The sequence below is a fragment of the Manacus candei genome, unplaced genomic scaffold (genome assembly GCF_025592945.1).
Source record: "Manacus candei isolate 608988 ecotype Guabito, Panama unplaced genomic scaffold, ASM2559294v1 h1tg000034l, whole genome shotgun sequence".
Taxonomy (NCBI): domain Eukaryota; kingdom Metazoa; phylum Chordata; class Aves; order Passeriformes; family Pipridae; genus Manacus; species Manacus candei.
The window spans coordinates 7,973,182-8,000,627 of NW_026138082.1; the positions used below are offsets into that span (position 1 = coordinate 7,973,182).

The following is a 27,446-nucleotide window of genomic DNA, read 5'->3' on the forward strand; positions in this document are numbered from 1 at the left end:
AGGATATTACTCATAGGAATTATGTCTTAAAGTCAATCTCAGCTAATGACTGAATTTTAATTTATCCACACTACACTGCAGTTGCCTCTGTATTTTATTAAAGCCTTATAATTAGGCAGTTTTATCATAGTGAGATATGAGTAGGATAAATCTTAGAATGATAGAATGGCCTGGTTTGGAATGGACCTTAAAGACCATTAGTTCCAAGCCCACCTTCCACTAGACCAGGTTGCCCAGGGCCCCATCCAACCTGGCCTTGAACACTTCCAGGGATGAGGCATCCATACCTGTTACAAGTGCCTCACCACCCTCACAGTAAAGGATTTCTTCCTTACATCTAACCTAAATCTCTCCTCTTTTAGTTTAAAAATGTTCCCCCTTGTCCTATCCCTATCTGCCTGTGTAAAAACTTGTATTCCCAGCAGATATATTCCTTTTCCCATCTTTAATTCTGGAGCTTGAACACCATCACAAACTAAAGTGACTGCAAACCACACCTCTTGAAGAGACTGTGTACCTGACAGATATCTTTGCAAGCATTTTTGCAAACACTCTCTTTGGTGCTGCATCTCTGTGTCATGATCAATTTCATCTATAATTTTTTTCAAAATACACTCTGGGTCAAATGGTTTTAATGACTCTATAATGACATAAGAAGCTGTTATGGTTTAGCCTGTTTCTGCAGGGGTGCATCAACTTGATGCACCACATCGGCTAAGATCCATGGCTACATATTTTTTAAAGAGGAAAAGAAAGTCACGTGAATGAGAAATTAAATTAAGAAAGATAAGTTGTGGTGTGCCAGTTCCATGTTTCTTTTCTTTTTTTTCTCTGCAAACAAGATGCTTTGTCTTTGTTATATGAGCACTAAAATGATCTAATAACAACAATGTAAAGCCTTAATAGAAAAACAAAAATCCAGTTGATAGTATAATGCAGAGTTGTATCTCATACTTTATTCTGAGCACTTTCAGATTTCAGGGTATTTTGTTTGTAGTAGGTTGATCTGAACTGTATATGTGTGTATATGAAGTATATATGCAGGTATATGAAGTGTATATTTATTAAAGAAAAAGAAATAATTGTAAAGGTCTTGAATATATTGTTGTCATTTTCCTCTATTGTGGTTATTTAGAAACTAATTGAAAGCTTCATATTTCATATTCAAATTTTATGAATTTTTGGTTTATCCATCAAAACCTAAAAAAATAGTACCATTAAGATCAGCATTTCAACTGCTGCTTCATCGGTGCTAACCTTTATTTGGTGGTTCCAGGAATAGGATACGGTTAAGATCAGTCTGATTCTCTATTCATTGCTCATGAGGAAGAAATTACATGTCTGTTAAAAAAAAGTATGTATTTCCAGAGATTGAAATGAAAAATAATGCTATCAAATAATATGATTGTTTTGTTTAGCATTACTACTACTGGAAATAAAATTTAAACAATGATATTTCATTACTATTTTTTCATTAATATTTTTTTCTGTGAATTTGATAAGAGGCAAGGTGTCAGGGGAGGTTTAGGTTGGATATTAGAAAAAGGTTCTTCGCCCAGAGGGTGGTTGGGCACTGGAACAGGCTCCCCAGGGAGCAGCATCAAGCCTGACAGAGTTCAAGAAGCATTTGGATGATACTCTCAGGCACATGATGTGACTCTTGGGCATGGTCCTGCGCAGGGCTAAGAGTTGGACTTGATAATCCTTGTGGGTCCCTTCCAACTCAGCATATTCTATGGTTCTGTGATTCTGTTAAATTTTTCACAAAAGACAAAAGTTGGAAAGTTATATATCTGAATAGAAGTGAATGATTGTGTAACAAAAAAAATCTCTGTTTTGACCACTGTGACATATTTTTTCTACATAGGCACCTTCTTAATTGCTAATCTCCACGGTTTTCAACAGTTAACTGATGGATGATGGGAAGAAGATTTCTTGACAGTCTGGTAATCTATCCAGAGGGGAACAGATGCTGTTGGTCAGGGTTCAGGTACTGCAAGGGCTTTTGACTAGCCAACCATTTGTTTGTCTAGAAGGCCAAGGGCTATTTCCCCCCACTACCCATGAGAATGAAAACAGCACTGCCAAGATGCAGGAAGGCAATGAGAAAAAACACTTTTTTGCTACTGACCCAGAGCTTTCAGCTTTGTGAAAACTTATTATTTATATGGCGCTCCATAGACACTTAAGAGATTTATGTAAACACTGTCGGTACTATTGAAATTATTAGCACAGCTCTCAGTTTCACTATTCATTCCTGTATCCTTCACCATTACAGTGCTATTGTAGGCTGCACCAAAGCTGTGGTAGCATGATAGGTAGTTAATTCCAAAGACAAGCCTCCCACACTCCTGCACGTCCTCCTGACCATGCCACTACACCAATGGCAGTTACACTGACATTATTCTTTTGGCTGGAAGTCGTGTATGAACTCCTGCCTGTACAGAAACACTGGTGCCTGGCAGCAAGGGCTTGCTCTGTTCACCATCAGGGAGCAAAAAGCATTCCTCTCCCTACATACCTACTTTTATGGTACTACATGTATAAACTGTCTGTATAGCCCTTGTGTAGGTCCCTATTGCTTCCCAGTTCCCTCAGGACAAAGGCAGGTCTGGTACTCTTTCCCCCATCCTCCAGCCCAAAGCCTAGTCTCATCTGGTAGGAACTGAAGGTGCAGGAGTCACATGTGAACTGCAGGATGCTCCAGCCAGCTCCATATCAGGGCCAGGCAAGCTGAGCACGTCACAAGGTGCTGGCACATGTCAACACAGATGCAAGCTTTGAGGCCTCTGTCTTTTCCATGAAGAAAGCTGACATTAGTGAAAGGGGTCCAAGATGGGAGGTGGGGTGAGACAAGCAGTCATACACACATACACAGGCACGTACACATGTACATACTGGGATCACACTGTTTTCAGGGAAAAGCAGCCTGGTAACATACAAATGGATAGTGGTTATAACTCGAATATTGTAGGGATCTCAAAGGAAGCAGAGAGCTGTATTGACATCTATCTTTTTATAGCTGTAATGATGAATGTACCCTTGTGCAGCAATGGCTTATATACTGTGTACAACAACACAACATCTGGGAGATGAAGGACTAGATAAGATACCATTGATATTTTTTCAACATGTCGATTGGAAAATTTGTACTTCTTTGGAAACTATACCTTGCAGTGTTGGTCTTAGAAATGCATCTGCATATACCACTGAGATTATGTGTAAAACAGGAAGCTACTGCAGCTTAATCTGTGTAAACTAAAGTTATGTAAAATGTACAGAAGATGTAAATAAGTGTCCTTGTGTCTAAAGTAAGGCATACTACAAAAAAGACATTAAAGAAGCACATTAACACGACTATCATTTACTGGGTCTCTCCCTCCCATGAAAAAAACAAAATCTGGAATGAAATATGATTATTCTGCAGATACCCCTTCAATGTCACATAGTCTGTTCTGTCCTACTCTGGTTATTCTCTCCTGAGAACAGAAATGTTTTCCTGAAGAAAGGGACATCTCTGTGCAGAGCTAATATCACTTCTCCCTTATTTGGCATCAAAAGAAAAGTCAATAAGCATGAGATGATGCTAAGGAACACAGTAAAGAAGAAGTTAAGAGGTAGGAGATTAGGAAATATCTTTGAGGGGGAAACGAGCCTTTCTTGTGTTGCATATCTGCATGATCTTCATCCGAGAGATCACTTCCAAGAAGTGAAAGTTCACAACAGTACTGTAAATGTGAAATCTGTTAGCTCTCTAAAACTTACTGCTGGGTGAAAAGAGACACTATTCAGGGTTACTAGACTTACATGCTGACATACCACTCAGTTATTTTTCTTTCAATGCCTTGATAAAAATCAAGTGCAGTTCATCGAAGTAAAATGTCTTCCATATATATATGAGCACAAGGAAGCCACACAAACACTCTCATGTACAAACACAAAAATATATATGTATTTTAATTTTCATTTGGTCATATTTTATTTAACAGGATGTCATTCTTCCTCAATAACCAATGATGATTTAAAGTAGTAGTACTCTCCAAAGCAGCCTATTGATCACAGAGAACTGATGATATTTAAATACACAATATAAAGAGTGACATGTTTCACAAAGTTGCTTTATCTTCAGATTTTAGGTTGGAACACAACAGACCAAAAGTAACCATTTCACTAGGTCCAAGAATAAAATTCAAACTGACAACAATTTGTGAAAAGAGAGTAGTTATTGAAACTTTACAGAGAAAGAAAATGATTAATAAACTTGTCCTGGCTTTACAAATCTCAGACCCCCTGAGTCCTAACAATACTAAACTGAGAAACAAACAAACGAATTTTATCCTGAGGATACAAGCACTGTTTGCAAACTACTCCTGTTATTTAGTTTTGAATTTTGATTTGGTGCTATAGTATTTTCCATAAGGCTCCAGAGCAGATTGTTGCATGCAAAACAGACAAACAACCCCAAAAAATTATTCAGTCATTACTTTTATGCAAGTACTACAGATCACAAGAGCCTTAAGGCACAGATTGCCAATTTAGCAATTTTAAATGTCGCCATGACTATCTATTAATCATTATTCTCATAACAGAGTTGTATTAATAGATTATGTGAATGCTTTTGCACTTGCATGAGTGTAGAATCAACAGTTAGCATGATTTGTGCACAGTCTTCATTGGGATAGGTATACTTCTATAATCTGCTATTGCTTAAATTTTGGGGCAGTAGGATCTACCTGAAGAGTGACAACTAACAGTCTGGGGAAGGTAACATCTTACATCACAAGAGCTATCTCAGAGGACTGTCTATCTACACCTGTGCAGATCCCTAGCCAGACTCTTTATATTCCTCTGTGATGAAATCGGCCTTCGCTCTCATTTTCCATTTCATGCTGTTACCAGAGATTTGTACAAGGGAAATATTTAAAATACTGGTCCTCAAGATCTAGTCTGCAGATTATAAATGTGTTGGGGTTTTTCTTATAGTTTTCTTCAGTTATTCATAGAATAAAGTACATACAGCAGACAGCATGTTGTTGAGGGTAGGAGAAGGGACGAAGAGCTGGAAATGTTTTGTAGAACACATTTCACACAACAGTCCACAGGGTGAAAGAGCTAGAGAATCAAATGATTTAGAAGAGCCATTATTCTCAAGTTGAACACTAGTTAACTGCAAACAATTTTTTAAATAATGTCAGGTATTCTATATGTGCCCCTCTGAATATATTTGTAGTTTTAGAATCACATTTTCTACTATTTAATTCCTTCTGCTATTGATGCATCAAAGATGCACATAAACATCAGGGAAAATCATATTTAAGGAAGAGTGATTATACACTAAATCCGAACCAAACCCAAAACCCTTTAAGTTATCATAATCTTAGGTATTATTTGTAACAATCACCAATTTAATATTCTTAGGCATTAAGTGTAATGCTTAAAGTTGTCAGTTTCCTTTAAATCATCTCCACTCTGAGTGACTAATGGTTACAATTAACATCACCAGCAGCACTGTTTAAAGACACAGGACACAGATCACCAGCTATAGCTTGAAGGCTGCATAATTAGCACGAGACACCAAGGTTTGTGGGGGAGATTCCCACACCACTTACAGCTTTCCACACAGAGTAGGCGCTGATACTGATGTCAAGGCAAGACAGGCTTTAACTCAAGCAAGTGCTGAATTCTCCCACAAAATCTTCTCTGCAGCAGGGACTTGCAGAATATATCCCTCCCTTCTGTTCCTATGGACAGGTTGATGAACACTAGCTTTCCAGCTTCTGCATGCTACATGATACCCATATCCTGGCAGTCACTGTGGAATCGGCAGCAGCAGAGGCAGTTCAGGTCTACCATATGCATCAGGTTTAAAAATATCGAAACTGGGCTTGTGTGGGAGAGAAATATGTTCTCTCTCCTTTCTGCTGACAGATGTGTCATGGGATTTCTAAGTCCTCTCATATTACTGAGCAGGTGAAGGCCTCCCTTACCATTAAAATGGTCAATCAGTTCACTCCCAATTCCACAATCTTATTTTCTCCATAGGCCTGCCACCTTTCCTTACAGCCACAGGGTTCCTTTCCTTCTCTCCCTCCACGATTTCTTCAGCCAAGCAGGGTACAGCATTTCATATATTCCTGAGGCCCATCTCCAAGTGAGGCTCTGGTGGTGTGCACTGATTCATTAAACCATGTTCATAAGCTCAGCTATAGCACCTGCCATTTCACACAGTAACTCAAAAATTTTTTAAAGATTCAAGGAACTCCATCATAGTCACACATGGTGGACTATGTGAGAAACTGAAACTCTGCTCATAATGTAGAGGCTGGACACACAATAGGCTACTGATTCATTTCTTGGAAGTGTTAATACAAGTTCTATCACACTATCTTTCCCATTCATACACCTTTTCACTGCTGGCTTGCTTCTTTTTTTTTTTTATTTTAATTATTGTGTTTTATCATCCTCTATTGTCTCTTCCCTTGCTTTTTTCTCCCCTTAAATCTTTATTAACCAAGGAATCTGATTTGAGATACCTGCCTTTAGGCACTGCTGTGTGTTGATGATGTGACAGACTCTTTAAGGAATCACAGTAGCATTTCCATATCAAATACAAATCCTAATTAACCCCTGCCATTTGTCTGCTTCAAATTGTCAGATATGTCAATTCTCTGGAAGTGAATTCTCTGCTAACACCAAAAGGAAGTTTTGTCACATCTACAATAGAGAAGATTCCCTGTAAATGACTGATGTTAACTGATGCAGAAAGAACAGTCCTGGTTGACCACCGACCCTTGTAGACAAAATACTTTGGCCATGTTTTAACAAAACGTGTACCATAAGGAATTATCAGCATCTTTCCTTGGAGAGATCTTCATTTTGCCTATGTACAATGCTCCCACTCCTTTTGGATTCCACAGTGATACCACCAATTCAGATTTTGAACTCACTGCAGAAACTTCTCTGTTTTCTCTCTTTTTAAATTTACATAATGCAAGAGCTAACACACATCAATCAGAGCAGTTTACACATGCACAAAACACTGAAGAAGGAGTGACAAAGTACTGGGAGCTCGTGACCCATGTTTGAACTTCACCACTGCCCAGCATTGCACAAGTTGTTATTTCTTAACAGCAAAATCACTTTGCAAATTGTGCAATCCAACAGGGCCAGTTTGTGCCAACAGACCCACATGAAGGAAACAAATTAAGATCCCAAAACCTGATAGGAAAAAAATTCCCACACAACTGAAAGCTGAAATGCAGACTGAAAGGAATGTCCAAGTCAATCTACTAAATACAGACCCTTGACACAGGATCATTCAAAGTTACAAGGCAATAGAGGATGTGGGAGTCCTATCTACCTGGCTTGTACTTTCATTTGTGGTCACTTGAGCATGCCTCTAAATAAAATGCTGATGTTCCCTGTATAGTCAATTAGAAACAAGTATCCTGTTTCATCCCTGGCCAAGTTCAGAATTCTTTACCGAGGAGCCACGATTTCCTTTGGGTAGTCTTCAGACAAAATTACTTTCCCCCCCAACAATTAAAAAGAGAAGAAAGGCATTTAATGTGGGGGACATGCTCCCTTTTTGCCATTTCCTCAGCAAAATGTTAATTCAGATTTAACTCCACAGGAAAGAAGATCATCATCCCCAGTTTGCAAAGGTCTCATGGTAAAGCGTTCTAAATGATCTAGGCATGAATGAATCAACAACCAGACATTCTTACACAAAATTGGGACACATTATTTCCTCTCCTGCAGTTAAAACCAGACTGAGTTTGAAGTGTCATTGAAGTGTCATCTTTGCCATAGAGAAAAACAATGGGAACGTCTTCCACTGAGAAAAGTCTCTAACTTGCTGTGTTTCTGTTTTGCTACCTGAGAAAGTGGGATAACTATTATTTTCTCAATTTCTTAGTGTGCTTTGAAGTTTGTGGACAAAAGTAGTATTCTCAGCACCATGCTTGTAAGCTACTTGCAAAATACCTTCCTTTAGAAGAACCTCATACAGACAGTCATTTGATTGTTCTTTCAGTACAGTTCCTTTGAGTCCTTTGCTCTTGTCTTTCACAATGATATTTATCTTCCAAATTTGTCCTGGTACCCAATGCTGTTGATAGCTCAGCAGAACTTTCTCCATAAGCAATTAAAAATTATCAAAACCAATATCAACATCCCCCCAAAATCACATTTTAATATTCTAAACAAAATTCTGAAGCCTGATTGATTTTTTCCTCTCTTGTATCCTCTTTCAAACATAACTTTATCAAAAAATTTGACAAATACATACATCAATAATAACAGAAACAATATAATAACAGGGATATGATCAAAGCTTATTGCAAAGTGTTTTCCAAGTAATTCTAAATGGTAGTTCTTATGATGTTTGACAAACTTTAATTTCCAAAACAGAACAGGAAAATAATAAAAGGCATGAATACTGTCAGGTTTCAATTTTGTCAGGTGATGTGCGTAGGCTTTGCTGTGGCTGTGATTAAATAATACAAAGAGCATTCCGTGAAAGGTACTGAGCTAAAACAATTCTTTGAGAGTGACATTTAAGTGAATCTACTCCTCCACAGATCAATGACCTCTTGAGGTCCCTTTTATGCCTATTTTCTTTAATTCTGTGTTCAATTTACATATGTCTCTACAAATATCTTTTGTGACTAGGCATAGCATGTTTGTAGAGTGCAAAACATCTTTTTAAATACGCTATACAGTAAATTTACATTTCTGTAAAGACACCTCAAACTATTTTACAATGAATAGCTATTGGGACTCTGTGTAGTTGTTGGAGCTTAGTGGGTCTGATTACCTGTCTCTATAAAGCCAAGAGACTACTGACATCTCTTTACAAGAGGAAAGCTTTGGGCATGGAAGTTTCCATAACTTTTCCATATATTTTTTAACATTTGTTTCTTGGAAAAGACATCATGTAAGGTGATACTTTTAGATCTTATCAAAGGCCCAAAACTATCAATTTTTACACTTTTTTTTCTCCCTTCCTTTTTTTTTTTGGCATAGTTACTTGGACAAGTGTACCCAGTTTTTCCACTAAGTTCCTCATATTGCAGGATATTTTTTTATATGCATATCAGCATGCATAATTACAAAAAGGTTTTATTCTACCCAATACACAACAAAGGTAAGAAATTAAGAGGAATACTCCCAAGCATTTGAATTCTATTTTTAGCACTTCAATTCTGCTATAAAAATTAGACAGCAACTTCTATGATAACAAAGATTGGAAAAAGTTTTCAGTCCAAATTTAATCTAATAAAAATTGACCTACCTATAAAGATTTTCTACAAGAAAATCTACCCTTTATGTACCCTGATGTGTAAAAGAGAAATGCCTTCAAAGAATACTGACAACGGGTAAAGTATATTTATTTTTCTTACCCATTTTCATATTCTTATCCAAAGTCACAACTGCAATTACCACTGTCAGAATTTGCTTCAGTGAAATAAAAGCTGCAGCCAAGAAGACCTGTAGCCCAACTCTTTAACAGAGAGAACCTCACTGAAAAAGGGATTTTGTTCATGGTGAAAGATAAGGTCCCAGTTACACAAAATTATAATATATCCTACTTGTATTTTCTGGAAAGAATGTAATAATGCTCATTAACTTAAAGTTGAAATCAGGCATGAGAAAATATTATATAAATTACATTTAAGTGCATAAATAAAGGATTCACAAAGAAAACAAATTTACAAGCTTCAAAACAAATTTTAAGCTCCATACAGTGGAGAAGATTTGCAATTTCTGACCAAACAGCTGCTGTACTCTGAAACCAGCATTCTGCTGTCTCACACCAAAGTCTAGCCCATGTTTCTAAAAGGATTCATGAAGATATTGATCACCACTGAGTCACAGTTTGCATACATGTGGAATACTGACTAAATCCTGAAGCCCTTAAAAGGATAAAACTCCTACTGATGTTATAGTTTTATCTGATAAGGATTTAAAAATCAGATCAATGACAATATGCTATTCTACTAACCAGAAGTGTGGGCATATACAACATACATTCAAATATGGCACTTTTGCAAATCCTGGACACACATCTCACTTATCCAGCATGATGTTAAAAGGAATGAGAAAAACAGGACTGAACAAAATAGTATATAAGAATTGATCATTTTTTCAAGTCTCTCAAGCCATAGAAGTAGTATTACAACACTTTCTACTACTGACAACTTGTAGGACAGACTGATAAGACGTTCAGGTTTCATATCTTTTCTCTTTGCATTTCATAACACGTATCATGAAAATAGAATTAGGAGAGCAGAAAGCAGAAAGGCAATAACCTGTTCAGACAAGTTCCTGCAATGTGATGGCATGTTAGGGCATACAATATTTATCAGCGTTGCTAACGAACTGCAAAGTAGGAAAGCTTTATCTGTGTGTTGTCTGGGCTAATCAAGGGTGATGCTGGAAGAATCAGGGCTGTCTCAGCCCTGAGAAATGCAAAGCTGCCACCACAGGAGTTACAGCTAAACTCTAGATGACACCCTGTCAAGATTTCACTCTGTTCTTAACTCATCTCAGCCTACTAAATCTCACAGTTTTAATCATCCTGGGCAAGGAGAGGTGACCTACAACCAGTGACTTTGAAACTTCAGTGATCACTGAAGTAATGGAAGAAATTCTTTAAACTCCGGTGCTTGGGAGGTAGGGTTGCTGTGAGCTACCACCTCCACTGTCACTGTTTCCTTGCACTGCCTGAACATGCTCTTATAATACCTCTAACTATTCAGATGTCTTGCTGGGCACCCTGTGTGTCTTCCCACTCTGACTGCAAAGTCCTAATAAGAAACTACATTCTTGCCTCAGCTTACCATGGGCTACATACACATTAACCAGTACACAAAGATGACACAGTCCATACATTTCAGCTGATTTACCCAATCCCTAGTGAAACCTGTTGCCCTTTTGAGGTAAAATGTATTTCTCTATTATGGCACATGTTCAATATATACAGTTACACTACAACAAAAACAAAGGTGTCCTAAACACATAGGCTGAGATGTTTGACTACAACTTATTCATATTAATCCTTGCTTGGAGTGGGATGCTGTTGTTCTATGGTAAGTTTTACTATATTAATAATGACATTGTCTCAATATACAATCTATAATATATCTAAGTACATTGAATAGGTATTTCTTGTATAAACCTTCAATGAAATATACTTATCTAACAATGTCACCTTGTATGCTTGTCAGAGATTGGTAAAAATATATATATGTATCCAGTCTCCCTGTACACAGGATTCAGTGATTAACTTTTAACCTCTGCTACCAGGCTTTACTTTCAGATACTGGTTATCACACTGTATTTAGAGGACTAATGTCTCATTCCAAGGCAGAACAGAGTTCTAGAAAAATTGTTGACATGCACCCAAAATGCAAGAGAAGTAACTCCAATGTGTCCCATATTACAACACCCAGATTACGGCAACAAACCAGGTTACTTGCGAAAATGAAAAGTTAAGGAAGAAACCTCAGAAATCCATACAGCTAAACAACAAAGCTGTCAAAGCGTTGGTTCCAGTTCATCTGTTATCTTTTTCATAATGTTACATGGTTTTTGCTGTATCACAATCCTAAATCACAACATTATTTGGGAAACCAATTCCTAGAATTAGGAAACATTCAACAGAATCTCCCAAGTTCTTATATTCCCTCTTTATCTTTGCACAGTTACACGAGCATGGCAGAAAAAGAAAACAGTAGTCAATGTGCTCATTGGCTTCCTATTAGAAGGACAACATTTAATTGGTTTTGATATTTTTCTTTGTCCAGTATGAATTTCTGTGTGTGTGTGTGTGTGTGTGTGTGTGTGTGTGTGTAAGAGAGAACACATGTTTTCTTCTCTTTTTTTATGGTGCACTTCACTGACATATTTAATAGTCACTCATTTCCATAGCACTTGTTTGCCATAACTTACGAAGTCAAATTTGAGGATTATATTGTATTTACAAACAAGTTGGCACTTACAGAATAAATTATTGTTTCCTCTTTTTTTTTTCCTTTCATTTTATTTTCTTTTTTTCTCCTCTTCCGTTTCACCCAAGGGCATCCAGAATTCAGGCAGAATAGTAAAACCTGCTGCCATTATGCTACATTAACATAAGTAAATAGGATTCCAGCTGTTACACTTCCAATGGTTTGCTTGTTGCTGAGAGGCAGTGCCTTCCACCTCAGTTCACGCCCCGATGCTCAAAAACTGTTAGTCAAGTGAAAGCAAAGGCTGCATGTTTTCTTCCTCATTCTTATCCATGCGTTTCAGCACCCCAGGATCCACAACTGACTGAGACCTGCAGAGGGACAACATGTTTATTTGACATTTCTAGATCACGACAAATGAGGGTAAACCTCAGCTTTCTTTTGTTTATTCTAATGTCTGTCAGGGTTTAAAAATAATGGTATAGCATTACCCAAGCATCTAATCACTGCAAATGGTCAGGAAATACGCTCATGGAGGGATAACATGACCTTAAAGGGCTCCGTGCTGATTTGTGAATATAGGAGCAAAAGGTGCAATAAAGCGGATCTTGTCTTCTTCAGTGAAATTGTGAAGCAGGGTGCATCCTCAGCACAGAAGAGCAAACTAAGCTATTCTTTGTACTGACTTAAGTACTGACCCTCTCTCCAGAAGGTTATATGGCACCGGACTGGTAAAGAAGCCACCCAGCTGGGTAATGGCACACTGCAGCTAGTGGGATGTGTTAGCTGGAAGCACAAGTTGCTCCTTTTCTGAACAGCACTTAAATTCAACAGTGCAAGATACTAAGTCATCTCTAGGAAATACTGCCATGGCTAGCAGTATTTCTGGAACAGTGGACAAATTTGTCAAACTCACCCACTCAACTAAACAGGGCAGGGAAGGATGATAAGGGCAAATTCAGTGATGATTGTAAAATTTCTCCAGGTTCTCTGATCCAGCATAGAAGCATAACTGGTACCCTGCAACAGTCATATGTGACAGACAAAGAGGAAAACCCAGCCTCCAGCAAAGTCAAAATGCTCCATTAAAAACTAAGTCTGAAGTGTTAAGATGGGGTTCTCACATCAGCTATGTCTCAGTTTGTCAAAAATCAGAATCACTTCCGGGGTACAGTAAAAGCAACTCTTGTCAAATGTTTCCTTCAGTGAGATGAATCTCATGCAGGAAATGCCCATTTCTCTTCCTTTCTGTAAAGAAGATTTGAGATGGCTAAAGAGTGTGTATACATCTCTACAATGCAGGCATCTATTTTTGATCAGTGGAAGCACACTGTGCCTGCAGCATTGCTAAAAATTTGCCCATTTGGAGAGCTACAGTGCAAAGAAAAACCTTTATAAATTCTAAACTCTCCTAAGATAAACATACGGAGTCAATCCTCCACTCTTATAAACTGGCACCATCAATGAAACCAATGAATGAGGCTGATAGCAGGAGACAATCTGACTTTCTAAAAAAACCTGAAGAAAACTTACAAAAACACAAGAAAAAACATCTAAAGCCTAGGTGAAAAGTTTAAAAACAAGGATAGTTTCTAATAATATTTATCACATTCTCCTACTAATGCCAAAATCAAGAAAATTAGTTTTAAAATATGACAGTCTCTCTTGTGATAAGGGTAATTTAAAAAATTTTAATTAAAACTGTACAATAACACTCATCCTGAACACTAGTCACTTCCTCAGGCAGAAAACGAAACCACTGAATTTAAAATGCTTTTTTTAAAATCTTCACAATGTGCCAATGCGAAGCTGATTGAAAATTTGCTGGTGGGAAGTTGCACTCATGGAAAATCCAGTTCATCATGATAAAAATTGCTGTGGAAGCATATTAATTTCAAAGGATTGCCAACTGAATATAAGTAATAAAACTGAGCCTTTTCCTCAACTGCCAATGACTGAGCAGCCAGGGTTTCCACTTGTCATCCGGGGAACTGAAGGGGAACAGGAATGGCTGCAAACCTGGTCTCAAATTCCCAGTAAGGGAGCTTTGGCCATAAATTTCCAGGGACTCCAAAATCCCCAATGCCAAGGCAGGTGTGAAAATTGAACTACACAAATCCTGATCTATGGTTTGTAAGTGCCTAAATGCCTTGAAGGAGATATAGTTTTCATTCGGTTTTAAATAGAAACTTACTGAAGTTTCATTCCATTCAGTAGCAATTCACAAATGAATGTATGTAAAAGGAAAAAACATTTGTGTAAGTCTATAGTACCCCTATTCTATCTATAGCTCCCAAATAACTTTAAAAACATTACTGAATAAATTCTAGGAAAACACAGCAGGGCAGAGTTATACTACAAAGATCCATTGCAGAGGTGAGGAACCAAACCACAGATACTCTGCAAAGTTTATCAACAGAGACATTTTCCTTGTAGGGTTAGGTGAGAAGAGGATGCAGTTTCCAGCTGGGTGCATCAGCCATGACAGCCACAGGTAAGCACAGCCACATGCTAAACCTGACTGCTGAAACAGCTGTAATGGTGCCACTTGATATCAGCATGTTCTCCCCAGAGGTCTGTTCTACAGATGGGATTCATTCCTCATCTCCACCACCCTCCTGTTACCAAACAAGTTATATTTTTTAAGAAAGGAGTCTATGCAGCAGTGGGGGAAGATGTTGGAAAATCCTTTTAACTTTAGTAAACAATGTTTGATCTCTACATCTGTGACTAATAGTCTTATGCCAGCTACTGCTTCCTTATTTACCCACATCATTGATTAATATATACTAGCAGATGTCTTAGTTTTGAGAACAAGGATGGTGTGTTAGAGCAAAGAATGATAAGAGAAGTACATTATGACCTGTCCACATATTTGAGATACTCTTAAGGAGAAAAGATTCACCAGAAGATCTGAAACCATAGCCAAGTAAGTCCACAGAAATAATTAGCATATATGCATTTATTCAGGAAATGTAATGAATATGCAATAAAAATGTGACTAATATATATTAGTTGCATGAATATACCCATGTCTGTTAGGTTGCTACAGATGCATGCTTTGAGGAGCAATCCCCGTGCACCCAGCACTGTTTATAAAGTAATATCAGCTTTCTAATCTAGAAAATTGGTTGGAGAGCTTTTTTCCTGGTTTTCAGTGACACTCCCCACAATCAACTTTCCTTTCAAGGTGAGGTCATCCAATTCACCAAAACTTCAAGCAGATCTGGAGTAATGTTAGTGGGGTAAAAAATATATTATGGGGTAAAAATGAGTAAGAAGGAAATGAATTCTCAGTACAATTTTGGTTTAAGAAGAACATTGTTTCAGAGTAGTAAACTAATTTTAAAATGGCAAACCAAATTAAACAAGGTGATTGTTGGAGATCTGCCAGACACTTATGAAATTTGCTCTAAGTTCAGCACTTTTCACTGACTTACTGTCATGGTTTTTATATGTTAAAAATCTTATTCTGCACTAACATACCATAGTGACTGTGGTTTCAAACTGAGAGAGACAACACATCAGGTGCTGAACTCAAGTTAAGTTTAATTGTTAATGAAATTATCTATTTTATCTTAATTTTTCTATTAGTATTTTACACAATCTGTGCATTTAATACACCAAAGTTCTGGGACTTTCTGTCCATCTTACTACTTGGCACTAGCGCAGTAAGTCTACTTAGTATTTTTTATATGCAACGCCAGGGAATGAGGATTCCAGCAGGTGCTGGAGGCATGCTAACTGAGAAAGAATGCAAAGAAGGTGAAGAAACTTCAGCTTAATATTATGTAGATACAGATTTCAACATTCTTATTTTTCTGCAGTAGGTAACCTACTGTGTCAGCTCATCCAGACTGAAAGAATGTCAGTTTGAAGGTTACACTGAAGTGTAATTCTGTATGAAAGGCTTTTCAAGCACAAGTTAAATGAGAATAAAAATTATTTCAGAAAGAATGAAGAATCTGGTCAACTCACTGATTTTCTGTTTAGTAATGTGCTTGCCCAGAATAATCTGAAAAACTCTGCTCCAAAGGGTCTTCTCCAAAGGAACTTGTGACAGGCCTTCTCATTTTTTTTTTTGTTGCACCCTTGGATGAAGTTATTTACTCTTGTGACTTCATTTTAAAACAGTAAAACTTCTGCATTTCAGTTCTTTAATTCCACCCTTCTGTCAAAGACAGTTTCTCTATTGTCTCATAATTCTTGTATTACAAGCAAATCATATCTAAGTGTATTAGTCACCTTTCCCCTTCCCCTGGCTCTTTTCCTCTGTCCCATTTTCTCCATTAATTATGTTAATTACATCTTTGTCATACAGCTTCAGAACCTTTCTTAACTTCTCCTTATCCTAGCTCATTCCTACCTCCCATTTTCAATGCACCGTGGGTTTTTTCCACACAAAATCCTTAAACTTCACTGATTTTTTTCCTTTTTTTTATTCCTATGGTAATCTCATGTTATCTTCTCTCTGTTTCCACAAAAATATCCCCCTTTAAAATCACACTGTTCTTCCCAGTCTATGTAACATTTTCCATGTAAAATCATCTTCCTGGCTGAGGAATTTCAAAATTATCCTGTTTGATCTGCTTCCAGAATTTCTTTCCCTTTTGCATCACATGCCATCTCCCAAAACTGGGTTCCCAGTGTAGCATATTCTGACTTAATTTTAATGACTTTCTATATTGTTTTCTGCCCTGTTTGCTCTCTTCTGATCCATTGCTGGGCCTACTCCTTATGAGTTGCACTCTGACTTTTGCTTCCCTGCTCAACCTTTTCTATCACAATTGTAATATCACCTTTTCTCTTCTACTGCTCTGGCAAGGTTGGATCAGGTTCACCCCTCTAAAGTGAATAACCTCACTGCTTCCATAGTTACTGGAGAGGTAACTAACCTCTTCCTATACTTTATCTTGAATGGTAAAATGCAGCAAGCAATTATACTGTACTTTCTCAAAGAGAAGAATACCAGAATGCCAGAATGTTTACCAGACTTGAGTATAACAATTGGCACTGATTTTTGTCCTAGTTCTCCTTAGTACATTTTCTCATGTTGTGTGCAGTCACTGTGATTGACAGTTAAGATGCTGTAAATGTCCTGGCACCTACAGGTTGGTGGATACAAGGCACTGGGCTATGAGATGGAGGAAGATAAGAGCTATTTTCACCTCCCACATGGATAATTGGCCCCAATTTACCCTCCTCACCAAGGCTCACTTCAGCTAGCACTGTTTCTCTAATAAGTACTGTAGGCTGGGACAGGGGGTTGAGCTTATTCTAAACTCAGTACTGCATATACGACCTATATGGCACCACAAAATAATCAGCTGCACTGAGTTCACAACTCACATGGGTAATAGTCAAGGCCATGGTCTCTAATCAACACTGATCTTCTTAAAAAAGGGAAAAAAAAGAACAGACCTGGTATATAATAGCCTGAGGGAACAACATGCAGCTTCATAAAAGAGGAAGGCAAATGTTAACCTTATAGCAAAACTAGAAGACCACAGTACCTTTAACTCACCTTTTCATGGATTTAGGAGAGAGGTCCTTTTCTGTATCCTTTGCAGGAGTGTTGTAGGAGTCTGCATTGCATTCACTGTCATCATCGTATTCATGGTCAAGCAGTGTTCTTGCCCATGTCCCCATGTCATAGGGGGGCAACATTCCTCCAAACTCTGAAGGCAGGATCTCAGGGTGTATTAGCTGATGCAGGCTGTTGAGGTTATTACCATGTAGGAATATCTGTATGTATACATGCAGGTAAAAAACAAAGGGGTATCACAAAAAATCATCCAAGCCCAAATGACATCATCATTATTAGAGGATACTGTACGGTTTCAATATGCTGGTTGTGTTGGGCCAACAGAGGGGGGGAGGAAGGCACATATCATCTCTGCCTTAAGCATGGCCATACCATGTTCATAAATCTTCAAAGTGATTAAAGCATAAATGACTTAAAACGTTTGCAGGGCAAGGGACTTAAGGAGGGTAGCTAGATGGATAGATTAGACAGACAGACTGCCTATCTCTTGTAATTTGCTCTCCCTAATTCTGTGAATTAATTCAAGTGAATAATTAAGAACATAAATAATTAATAAAAACAATATTCACCATATACATCAAGGAATACATATTGACTTTCAGCATCCAGCCATGAGTTCTATAAATATGATAAAGCATGCAGTGTAATGATAACACTACTGGAAAGATTTTCTTCCTTAATCTAGTCATACTAGTAACTGTCATTTATACTTGACAATACATGAAGTAATAACAGTAAAATAATTCCTGTGACAACAATGAGGGAATAGTTGATGGACTATTTGATATTTTCCATCAATGTTTTGGTAGACTGATATTCAGATGTACTTTACATTTGTATATCTGTATATCAATATGAAATATATGTATATGAATACTTATGTTTATTGTTACTCCTCAGAGATCTGGAATGTGTGACCTACGAGCTCTAGCAACAGAGTATTTCTGGATTTGAGCAGCCTTCTGCCACAGACACTAGAAACCTGCAGACTTTCCACTGGAAAGAAATGCCTGCTTTTGGGTATGGCTACACAGACAGCTCACAGCAACTATTTCTGGACTAATGCGTAAGTCAGACCAAGATTCACCCTTTGGGACTAAGAGCAAGTGCCATGGCACAGTTCACATCCATATGGCTGAATTCCTTTCATGTCCAGAATAAGCTCACCTCATTTGTTCTGCTCACTGGTCCATGCCATCCCCAAATTTTTCCTGGACAATGCCTAAGAAAGTCCCAGCTGGCACTCATCAGTGCCCTGCCAAAAAGTGATCATACAAATGAACAGCAGGAAAGGCAGTGCTGGACCCTTTTTAAATGACTAACAGAAGCAGCCAAGAAGGGAAAGTAGGATGTTGCTTCCTAACAGCTGTCCCCTGCCTCTTGGTCCCCCCTGGGCAGGCAGGGATGTGCACACGACATCAACTGCTACCAATTCACATTTCACTTCACCTTGCAAGGACTTCTCTGGACAGCTATATCCTTAGCACAATTTATCAAGAGTTAAATTCAAAAGGTAGAAAGTCAAAGACCAAATATATGTTTTTCTTGTATTGCTTAGTGCAGCCCATCTTCCAGTCAGCTGTGGACACAGGAAAATTAATATGACCATGCAAACCGAGTAATTTTCTCCCATCTCAGAAAGGAATTTAATCTTTCTGTGAAAGTACATATATGAATGGTGAAAGTAATTTATTTTATGGTGTCTTTTCAGCTGAATGCTTCATCTCTTAGCAATTGTTTTTATACATGCCTAGTACAGCATTTATCTGAATATAGCTATCAGTTGCAAATCTACCAGATGTTAAGAAAATACCATATAATTCAAGATAAAGACAACAGATAAATAATGAGCCTGATTTAAAAAATCTAAAGACAATTCTCTTGGGTTTGGGGTTTTTTTCACAATCATTTGTTCTGGATCTAATAATATTTTTTTTTAAAGCTGATTTTAAATTTTATGTGCTGGTCATAACTTTCACATTTTGACACTAAATTTTGAACTGTAAATCAATATCTAATCATCTGACTACTTTTTATAGGTATTCAGTATTGACAAAAAACAGTTGTAAAAAATCAGCGTTTCTGAAGATATATGCCATTGATTCAGGTGTCTAAATAAAAATATAGATGCTAACTGATAAGTACCCATGTCCAACTGCCTTGTCACTTAATATTAATGTTGTAACACACCCAAAAAGCTGCACTTTACTCCCTAGTTATGCATACATAGCACTTGAGTTAAAAAGGCCTCAAACATATCTGGCACTACAGTGTTCTTTGCTGAAGCTGTAGTCAACAGAGTGCAACTGAATCCTTCAAAATGGGGTTTCATTTGCATATTTATAACAGATATTACATAAAAGGCTTTGTGATCTATAGTTCAAAACCTGTGAATACCAGAGGCCTCTCAAGCATAATCTGTTAACAAGAAACAGCTAAACACTAAGGATGATTGTGGCCTTGTAGATTGTGTTTGAGGACAGAAAATACAGAGCTGCTTAGAGAGCTGATTCCATAAAAAAACCCAAAAATATCATATTCTTTGTAGTGGCTTTGTACATGATGTTGATTGTGTTTTTCTGAATGACAAATTTCCTGTTACAGAAATAATATCATATGCTATCACCACCAACTCTAACTTAATTGCACTGATGCAAATGCTGCAAATTCAGCAACGTCTCAGAGACTGCTCATGCTTATGCACAGACGCATGCACACAAATTTCCTTTTATTGCTTTCATCCAAATTAGTATTTGCAAGCTACTATATACCAGCTGGGTATTTTAGCTCATGCGAATGTCAAGGAAATCACACAAGGAAAGGATTCTCTAGCCACTATCTCTGTTTTTAAAAGAAAGACACAAATAATTTTAACAGAAATTAAATATAATGGAATTGAATACAATCTTAATAGAATCTCTAATGTTGGCAATAATTTTATATAACACCCGGGAGAAAGCATGTGCTTGCATTTTAAAATATGTTTAAGTGCACTGTGTGACTGTGTCCTTAAAGGACAATGCTGTATAAGTTTCTAAAACAGCTGAAGGTACTCTTTACAACACAGAACAGCAAGCTGATATCTCCTGTATATCTACATTGTTAGAGTATGATGTGTCTGCTGATGACAACTGCCAGGAAATGGACAATTAAACAGAGGAATACCCTTTTTCGTGTCTTCTCCTTTAGAAAAGGTCGTATAACTGTGTAGAGGGCATGGATATACCACGGCTGATTGACGAAATGTATTCCTCCAAATCGAGCTGGAAAGCTGTCCTGTAAATCACAAAACAAATACATACAAGTCAGCTGACTCTTAACATATGTTGCACATGCATCGATGTCAAGTATCTTTCTGTTTTTTTCCAAATGCTTTCATTTTAATAATAAAACTTTAACAAGAAGAAGGATTATTCAAAATTGTATCCTCTAAACTGAGTTCCAGCCTTCCAGCCAAGAAGCAAAACACCCTGGACAGAGTAGTGAGGAAGTGTGCTGAGATAGTTATGGTATTCAAATAAAGGCATAGCATTTCTAACCTCCAGAAATGCTTTAAACATTTATGATTTGCCCAAAATCCATCTATGCAATATATTTTTCTCTTTTCCACTTCTATGGGTTTTATTCATTTTAAATAGTAACAATCTCAACTCTTCTATGTCATTGAAAAGCACTAAAAATGTCCCCTGTTTCCACCTTAAAAGAAAGCGTAAATCAAAGCTACTATCCAAAATGTCTCCAATATTATTCATATTTCATAAAACTGAGATTGCATTAAACATTATGCATAAACCATTATGCAATATCCATGACAGTAATTCTTGTCACATAGTCAGGGGCCTTCTGGGAACTTAAATGTAAGGATAGCATATCTGTATTGAAGCAATGATTTTTCTTTTTTCTTGCAGAAAATCACAAGTAGCAGATAACTCCCTGATATGCATTTTCAATTTCTAAGTCAAGAGAATATGCCAGAGAAGGTTTGGCAGTTTAAGGAGGGCAACCACTCTGTCCTGGAATACTACTGCCAAATTCATTGCGTGTCCTCATTTTGTCTTTGCCTGCTTGATCATATGCACAAACAATGCAATAAACTGCTGCCGTCTCCTATGTTGCCTGGAGCTACACCACTGAAGAAGGAGAAAAGAAGTGTAAACAGGAGAAGCTGATGCATGTCTCCCTTTCATGGGCTATGTCAGAACCTTCTCAGTGAGGAACCTTCTCTTAGGTATACTGACTTACTAAATTAATGGCTTTCATTTGAACCCTAATTCAACAGATGGCCCACTATAGGCAGCCATGGTAGTCAGATCAAAAACAGGTTCCTCACAGCAGCAGCAACTCCCATTTGACAATACAGGTATAAAAAAAGGACATGCTTCCCAGCCACACCTCTTCCTGCTCCTCCTCTTGTGTGGATGCAGTAAAGGCAGCTTCAGGTCAGTGGGATCAGAGGCTCAAAAGGAGGCAATCAAACAGTCAGACAAGGCCCTTTGTGCCAATAGACCTATTTTGCCTTCTCTGGAGACAAGAGAGTAGGCCATACAGAAGCCTCCAGCAGCCAAGATACAAACCGCAAAGCACCATTTGAAGCATACCGTTTTAGGATCATAACAGCACACACCAACAATATGGCCAAGAAAAATATTACCACCTAAAGAGCCAATCAAGAACTGTCAGATAAAGAAGGCAGAACCTGCAGAAAGGAAATCGTAGGGGTCAGTAACTAATCGATCCCAATTTAGAGGTAGAAACAGGAATATTTATTGAACATGCGTCTCACAATTTAAGGGTCTTGGGGGTAGGACATGTTAATGAGGAGGATGGGTTATGCTAACTAGGGGATGGATTATGCTGACTAGAGGATTACACAATTTTCTGCTACAGTTACACAAGTGGTTAACATTTTCCCTTAGCTAGGACCACATGGGGGAAAGAGAACAAAGGGGTTTCTACATGGTCTGACAACACCATCACAAAGTCTTTCCATATCTTGCTGAAGAGACAGGACAATCAAACATAGCTAAATATTAACAAGTCTTGTAATGAAGCTCCTCAGAGTAAGGAGTTTCTCCCAGCTCCTGCTGTCCACAGCCTGCTACATAATCATTTTCACATACTGTCAGGGACACCTAACCCAGAGGCTCTTTACATCAGGATGCCACTTGCCTTCAAATTGCAATAACTTGCTGGATTTTCCATCAAGGAGGTAATGTCTTGACAATAATTTACAGGGAGGATAACAACTATAACACACACCACTCACATCTGGCTGGCCATAACACAACAGTCAATGCAATCAACAGTCTATGTTGTGGTTTTTCTCCAGAAATGTTTGATTAACAACAGCCTTGAAATAAAACAATCTTATTGAAAGACTGCTGTAGAAGCCTCATTTTGCTAAATGCCCAATTCCTGTCAGCACTGACTAAATGTCAAACAGGATGGTTGATAATTGGACACGTAATTCATCCTGTTCAGTATTGTAAATCCCCAAATACCATTTTGAGAACACAACCTATGATGTACAATACGTAGTAAATTATGTCCCTATCACAGTGATCCAACAAATCCATTAAGAAGGATAAATCACTAGATGACACCTTAACCTTTAGTTACAGGAGATACAATTCACCTACAGAAGGTTGTGTTTATTTGGATTACCATGGCTGCTGCTCCAGCAAGGAAGTCTGTTGCTCCGTGCTGTGTACCATGCACAAAAGAGCACACACTAGAGGTACAGAAGTCTCAGCAGAGCTGAGAGTCACAAAGAAACTGCAGATAATTTGTGAATAAGAAGATCTCAGTAGGCAGACATGTACATACACAGATTCAGAGCAGAATGCCAAAGGTATTTGTATTGTAATGTGGGCTCAGAATGCTCTGCATCTTTATAAAGATATAAAATTTCCAGCAGACAAAAGGACTATCTTTAGAAAGGACCACTTTGACACTTCTACTTTTTTTTTCCTGCATCTTGGAAACCATTTACATGGGGGATCATGAATATATGTGGAATGATTCTCAAACAGAAGATGTCACTTGATTTTAAAAGCCAGTTTGAGTGTTTTTCAGAAATTCTTAAGGCATTTTCTGGAACTAAAGAAGTTGGGTATTTATCAGCTCCCGTGACTGAATTGAGGTGCCCAGATTCAGGAGCACTTCCTAAGGTGTAATTAGGAACCCCCAAAATTTGTGCCAAAAAAAAGAAAGGGTGATTTCGTCAGAATGATCCTCCATTGTACACTGTGCCAGGACTAGAATGCAAAGCTGCTGAAAGTAGATCTAAAGGTCAATCTCAAAAGCACCTGATGAGAAAATAAAAAAGCAGAGTAAGCAACTACATCTGCTGGAGAAACAGGTGTCAGAAGGTTTTCTGTTTCTCCTCAGATGCATCTGACTTCCACATGGGGATTTGCCAGACAGATGGCCATCCTACACCAACAGCAGGTAGGAATTTCTTTCAGATCATTGATTCTTGTGGGGTTTTATGTAGATTAGGTTACAAGCATGGTGGCAGTCACAACTGCCTCTGCAGACATACTGTATTTCAACAGAAGAGCCTGTAACCCATGAATCACATGAATTCTAAATAAAAGGAATCCCTTGCCAGAAAACAGTAAGAAATGGAGATCAGCCATGAAGTAAGCTGTGCTTCTGACTAGAAAAGTAATAAATCTGATGGATTATTACCAATCCACTAAAAAGAACTAATTATATATACACAGTGAGTGGATTTTTCTTAGTGTTCACTGTAATCTCTGTTTAAGCAGCAGAACACAACTTTCCTGGGTCTCTGATGAGCACAGTTTGGGACATGGCCATGCCATAGACACAGGCAAGCAAGTAGCTCCTATTAGGGACCACAGCTCTTGGGATATGAGGCTTACAAGTGACAATTAATAGCTGCCAAGAAAGAGGCAGACCTCCCCACTACTGTCCGCGTGACTGGGTGACTACCAGTGCATGGCCACCACTGGAGAATGATTCCAAGGAAACTGCCTCACCAGGTTTCCATCTCTTATGATATGATTCTACAGACTCACAGCACAGCCAAACCATTTATACAACCTGCTTCCTCTCCAAGGATCCAGCTGCTGTTGCTTGCTACCAGCCTTGGCACGTACTAATAAGCCAGGTTCCTACTTGCCGGGCACCACATTGCATCCTGTGCTAGGCTTGGCCATCACCTGAGCCAGCTCTCAGGGTTTCACAGAAGGTCCCATACTCCACTGTGGCCAGCAGAAACTCTTACAGCACATGTAGTAACAGCAAAACCAGTATATGACATTTTCAACAGTACCTAAGAGATGAAAGTGCCAAATTCCTACCAAAACCCACTGTAGGTCTTCTTAGTGGTCTCAGAACTATTATCATAGGGATAATAAACATGACCCACCTTTTTCATCTTTACCAAATGCAAAAAATTAAATTACTTCTTAAAGCCCGCAGCACTCTACTCCTTGGGTATCATGTCTACATTTAAATTTCTGAAGTCTACTTTTAATGAAGTAGCCCTCCTAGCTGAAGTCAGTATTGTAGTCAAATTTGTTTGCACAGCTCTTAGAAGTTAGTCTCAGAAACTGCTGGGACCACTGAAGGTGCCTTGGGAGCCCAGGCACATCAGAGCCTTACAAGAATGCTGCATATCTCCTCCAAACAGACCATCTGGAACCACCTTGCCACTTACTAACACTGCAAGAGTGCCTGGGCATATATGCTCTGGGGTTATTTTTGAGGCTGGTTGACAGCCTAGAGACATCTTTCAAAGGACAGTCTGAACAAATATAATGAACACACACACTTTACTTAAGGCTACACTTGAGTGCTGTGACAAATTCAGGCCCCAGCACCTGTAGATGACAAGGGGTTACAAAGTCAAAACTGCAGAAACTGTATCCTTGTAACAAAAAATGCAAGTACAAATATCTTAAATGTGACTTAAGAATTATTCCTTAAGATACTACATTACTTCTCCTTCATCTATTCCAAAAAGTCAAGCACTTCATGGAGAAAAAAAAAAAAAGTCATTATGATGAAATAAAATAGTATCTTTATAATAGAAAGATCCATTAGAAAGAAACTGAAACATTATGTCTGCTGCAAAATGCAGCATGACTAAACTTAGTTTTTAGCACGTTAATACGGAAAAGCACGGAAAGAAAAGGCACTGATTAGAAGGAGTATTTCACTTCCTTAGTATTCCAAGAGTACTAAGAGGAATCAAGAGTCACTGCTGTCCACATCAGGAAAGGACACCTGTCTTGCTCCCAAGCTGTAACTTTCACTGAACATATGAAAGAACAAGTCATTCCTAATACTAAACTTCCTGTCAGCATCCGTCCACGACATGCATAATTGCAATGTCTTAAAACAAAATAACTTGTGTGTCAAGACTGATCACCTGTGCCCAAGACATCACTGGGACCCTATCCAGTGGTGAGGATAGGATTATTAAGAGACTGGAAAGTGAATCTGTGGAGTTTAAAAGAATTTGGATTGTTTTGTTTATGAAAACAAACTCTGGAAGACAGATGCTATCTATAAACACACTAGGGAGAATAAACAACAGGTGAGGAAAGACCTTTCAAAATAAAGGACAATGTTGACACCCACACAGCTGACAGAAAACTCACCATGAACACAGCTAGACTGGAAAGTGGTAGACAGCTTTGAATCATCTAACATTCAACAAGCCTGGCTGGGGACCTTAACTCATTTTGAGCCAATTAGTAAATTATGAGGTATCTAAGCTTCAGGTTGTCTAACAACAGAAAACTTTTCCTCTGTCCGTCTCTGCTAAGGCTCTTTAAGGTTCAGATCCAAAGAGAAATCTAAGGTTTCGATGGTGGTGAAATTCTGCTTGATCCCTGGAACAGCTGCACTAGTGATTTCCATCTACAAGACTATGATGTTGTTCTCTCCTAGTCTGAGCTTTTCATTTTTATTAGACAATGTTGAACCATTTCTAAGACAAACATAAAGTGCCCAAGTAAATTTTTGTTACTGTGTTCAACCAAAAGTGCACTACCTAAAGGCAAATTAACATCATTCACTGACATTCCTACAAAATAAGATGTAATTATCTAGAACTGGATGTTGTCATTTTACTAAGAAGCTTTCAGTGAAGCAATTTGACTTTTGGCAGTCCTCTTCATTTCTGTTAGTCATTTTCTCTTACAGCTCATATAGAAATGTTAAATTAAATGGGATGAGAAGAAGGATGATATCCATCCAGTGATGATACTGCTCTTTTTACTAAAGTATCTGTTTTAATTTCAAACAATCTTCCATCTTTCATTTCAATACACTACTCATAAAAATCATATATTGTTTAAATTAATTAGGTGGGATTTAAAAGCCATCTGACCATATGTGTCTGCATATTTATATATAAATATAATAAAATTTAAAATCTATGGAGATTTTGTGCTTCCACTATTTGATTAAAGGGTTGATATCTCTCTCAATTTTTTAATTAGATGGGCTTGATAAAAAAATATTTTGCATAAAACCTCTCATTTTAATTTGAAATTATTTTATCACTTTGCAAATTAACTTCAATAGGTTTTGATCTGATTTTTTTTTAAGTTCTAATCAGAAATTGTGAAATTATTTTAGCAATTTTTGCTCATTTTGAAAGGGACTTGGAGTTTTGGGCATTGGTCCTTGGCTCATTTGTTTAGTTTGAACATTGAAAAATGAAGGCTTTAATTTTGAAGAGGAAATGAAAAATGCTGTTTTCCAAGGACAATTCTGTTTTCAACTATCAACACTGTCTCTTTCTAATTCTAAGTAACACTTCACTTGGAGTGTGAAGTATTAAAAAAGGGGAAAAAACCCAAAACTATGCACAGCTTGATGCTATTTTCCAAATCAGCAAAGCCATAAAAACAGTAAGAAAGATGGTAGAAGTAGATTCATCTATACTGTTTTCTATCCTGTGA

The 27,446-nt window shown here is 37.8% G+C and overlaps 1 protein-coding gene across 1 annotated transcript in view; it reads right to left on the reverse strand.

Annotated features, from left to right (window-relative positions):
* Positions 1-3,930: 3,930 nt before the first annotated feature.
* The window catches only part of CLVS2 (clavesin 2), a 59,922-nt gene continuing 36,406 nt past the window's right edge, over positions 3,931-27,446 (reverse strand). Inside the window, exons 3-5 of the mRNA XM_051792269.1 lie at positions 20,665-20,775; positions 17,479-17,699; positions 3,931-12,325 (exon numbers count right to left, since the gene is read on the reverse strand). Of these exons, the coding sequence (XP_051648229.1) occupies positions 12,238-12,325; positions 17,479-17,699; positions 20,665-20,775 (420 nt within the window). The 3' untranslated portion in view covers positions 3,931-12,237. The remainder of the gene's footprint in view (positions 12,326-17,478; positions 17,700-20,664; positions 20,776-27,446) is intronic.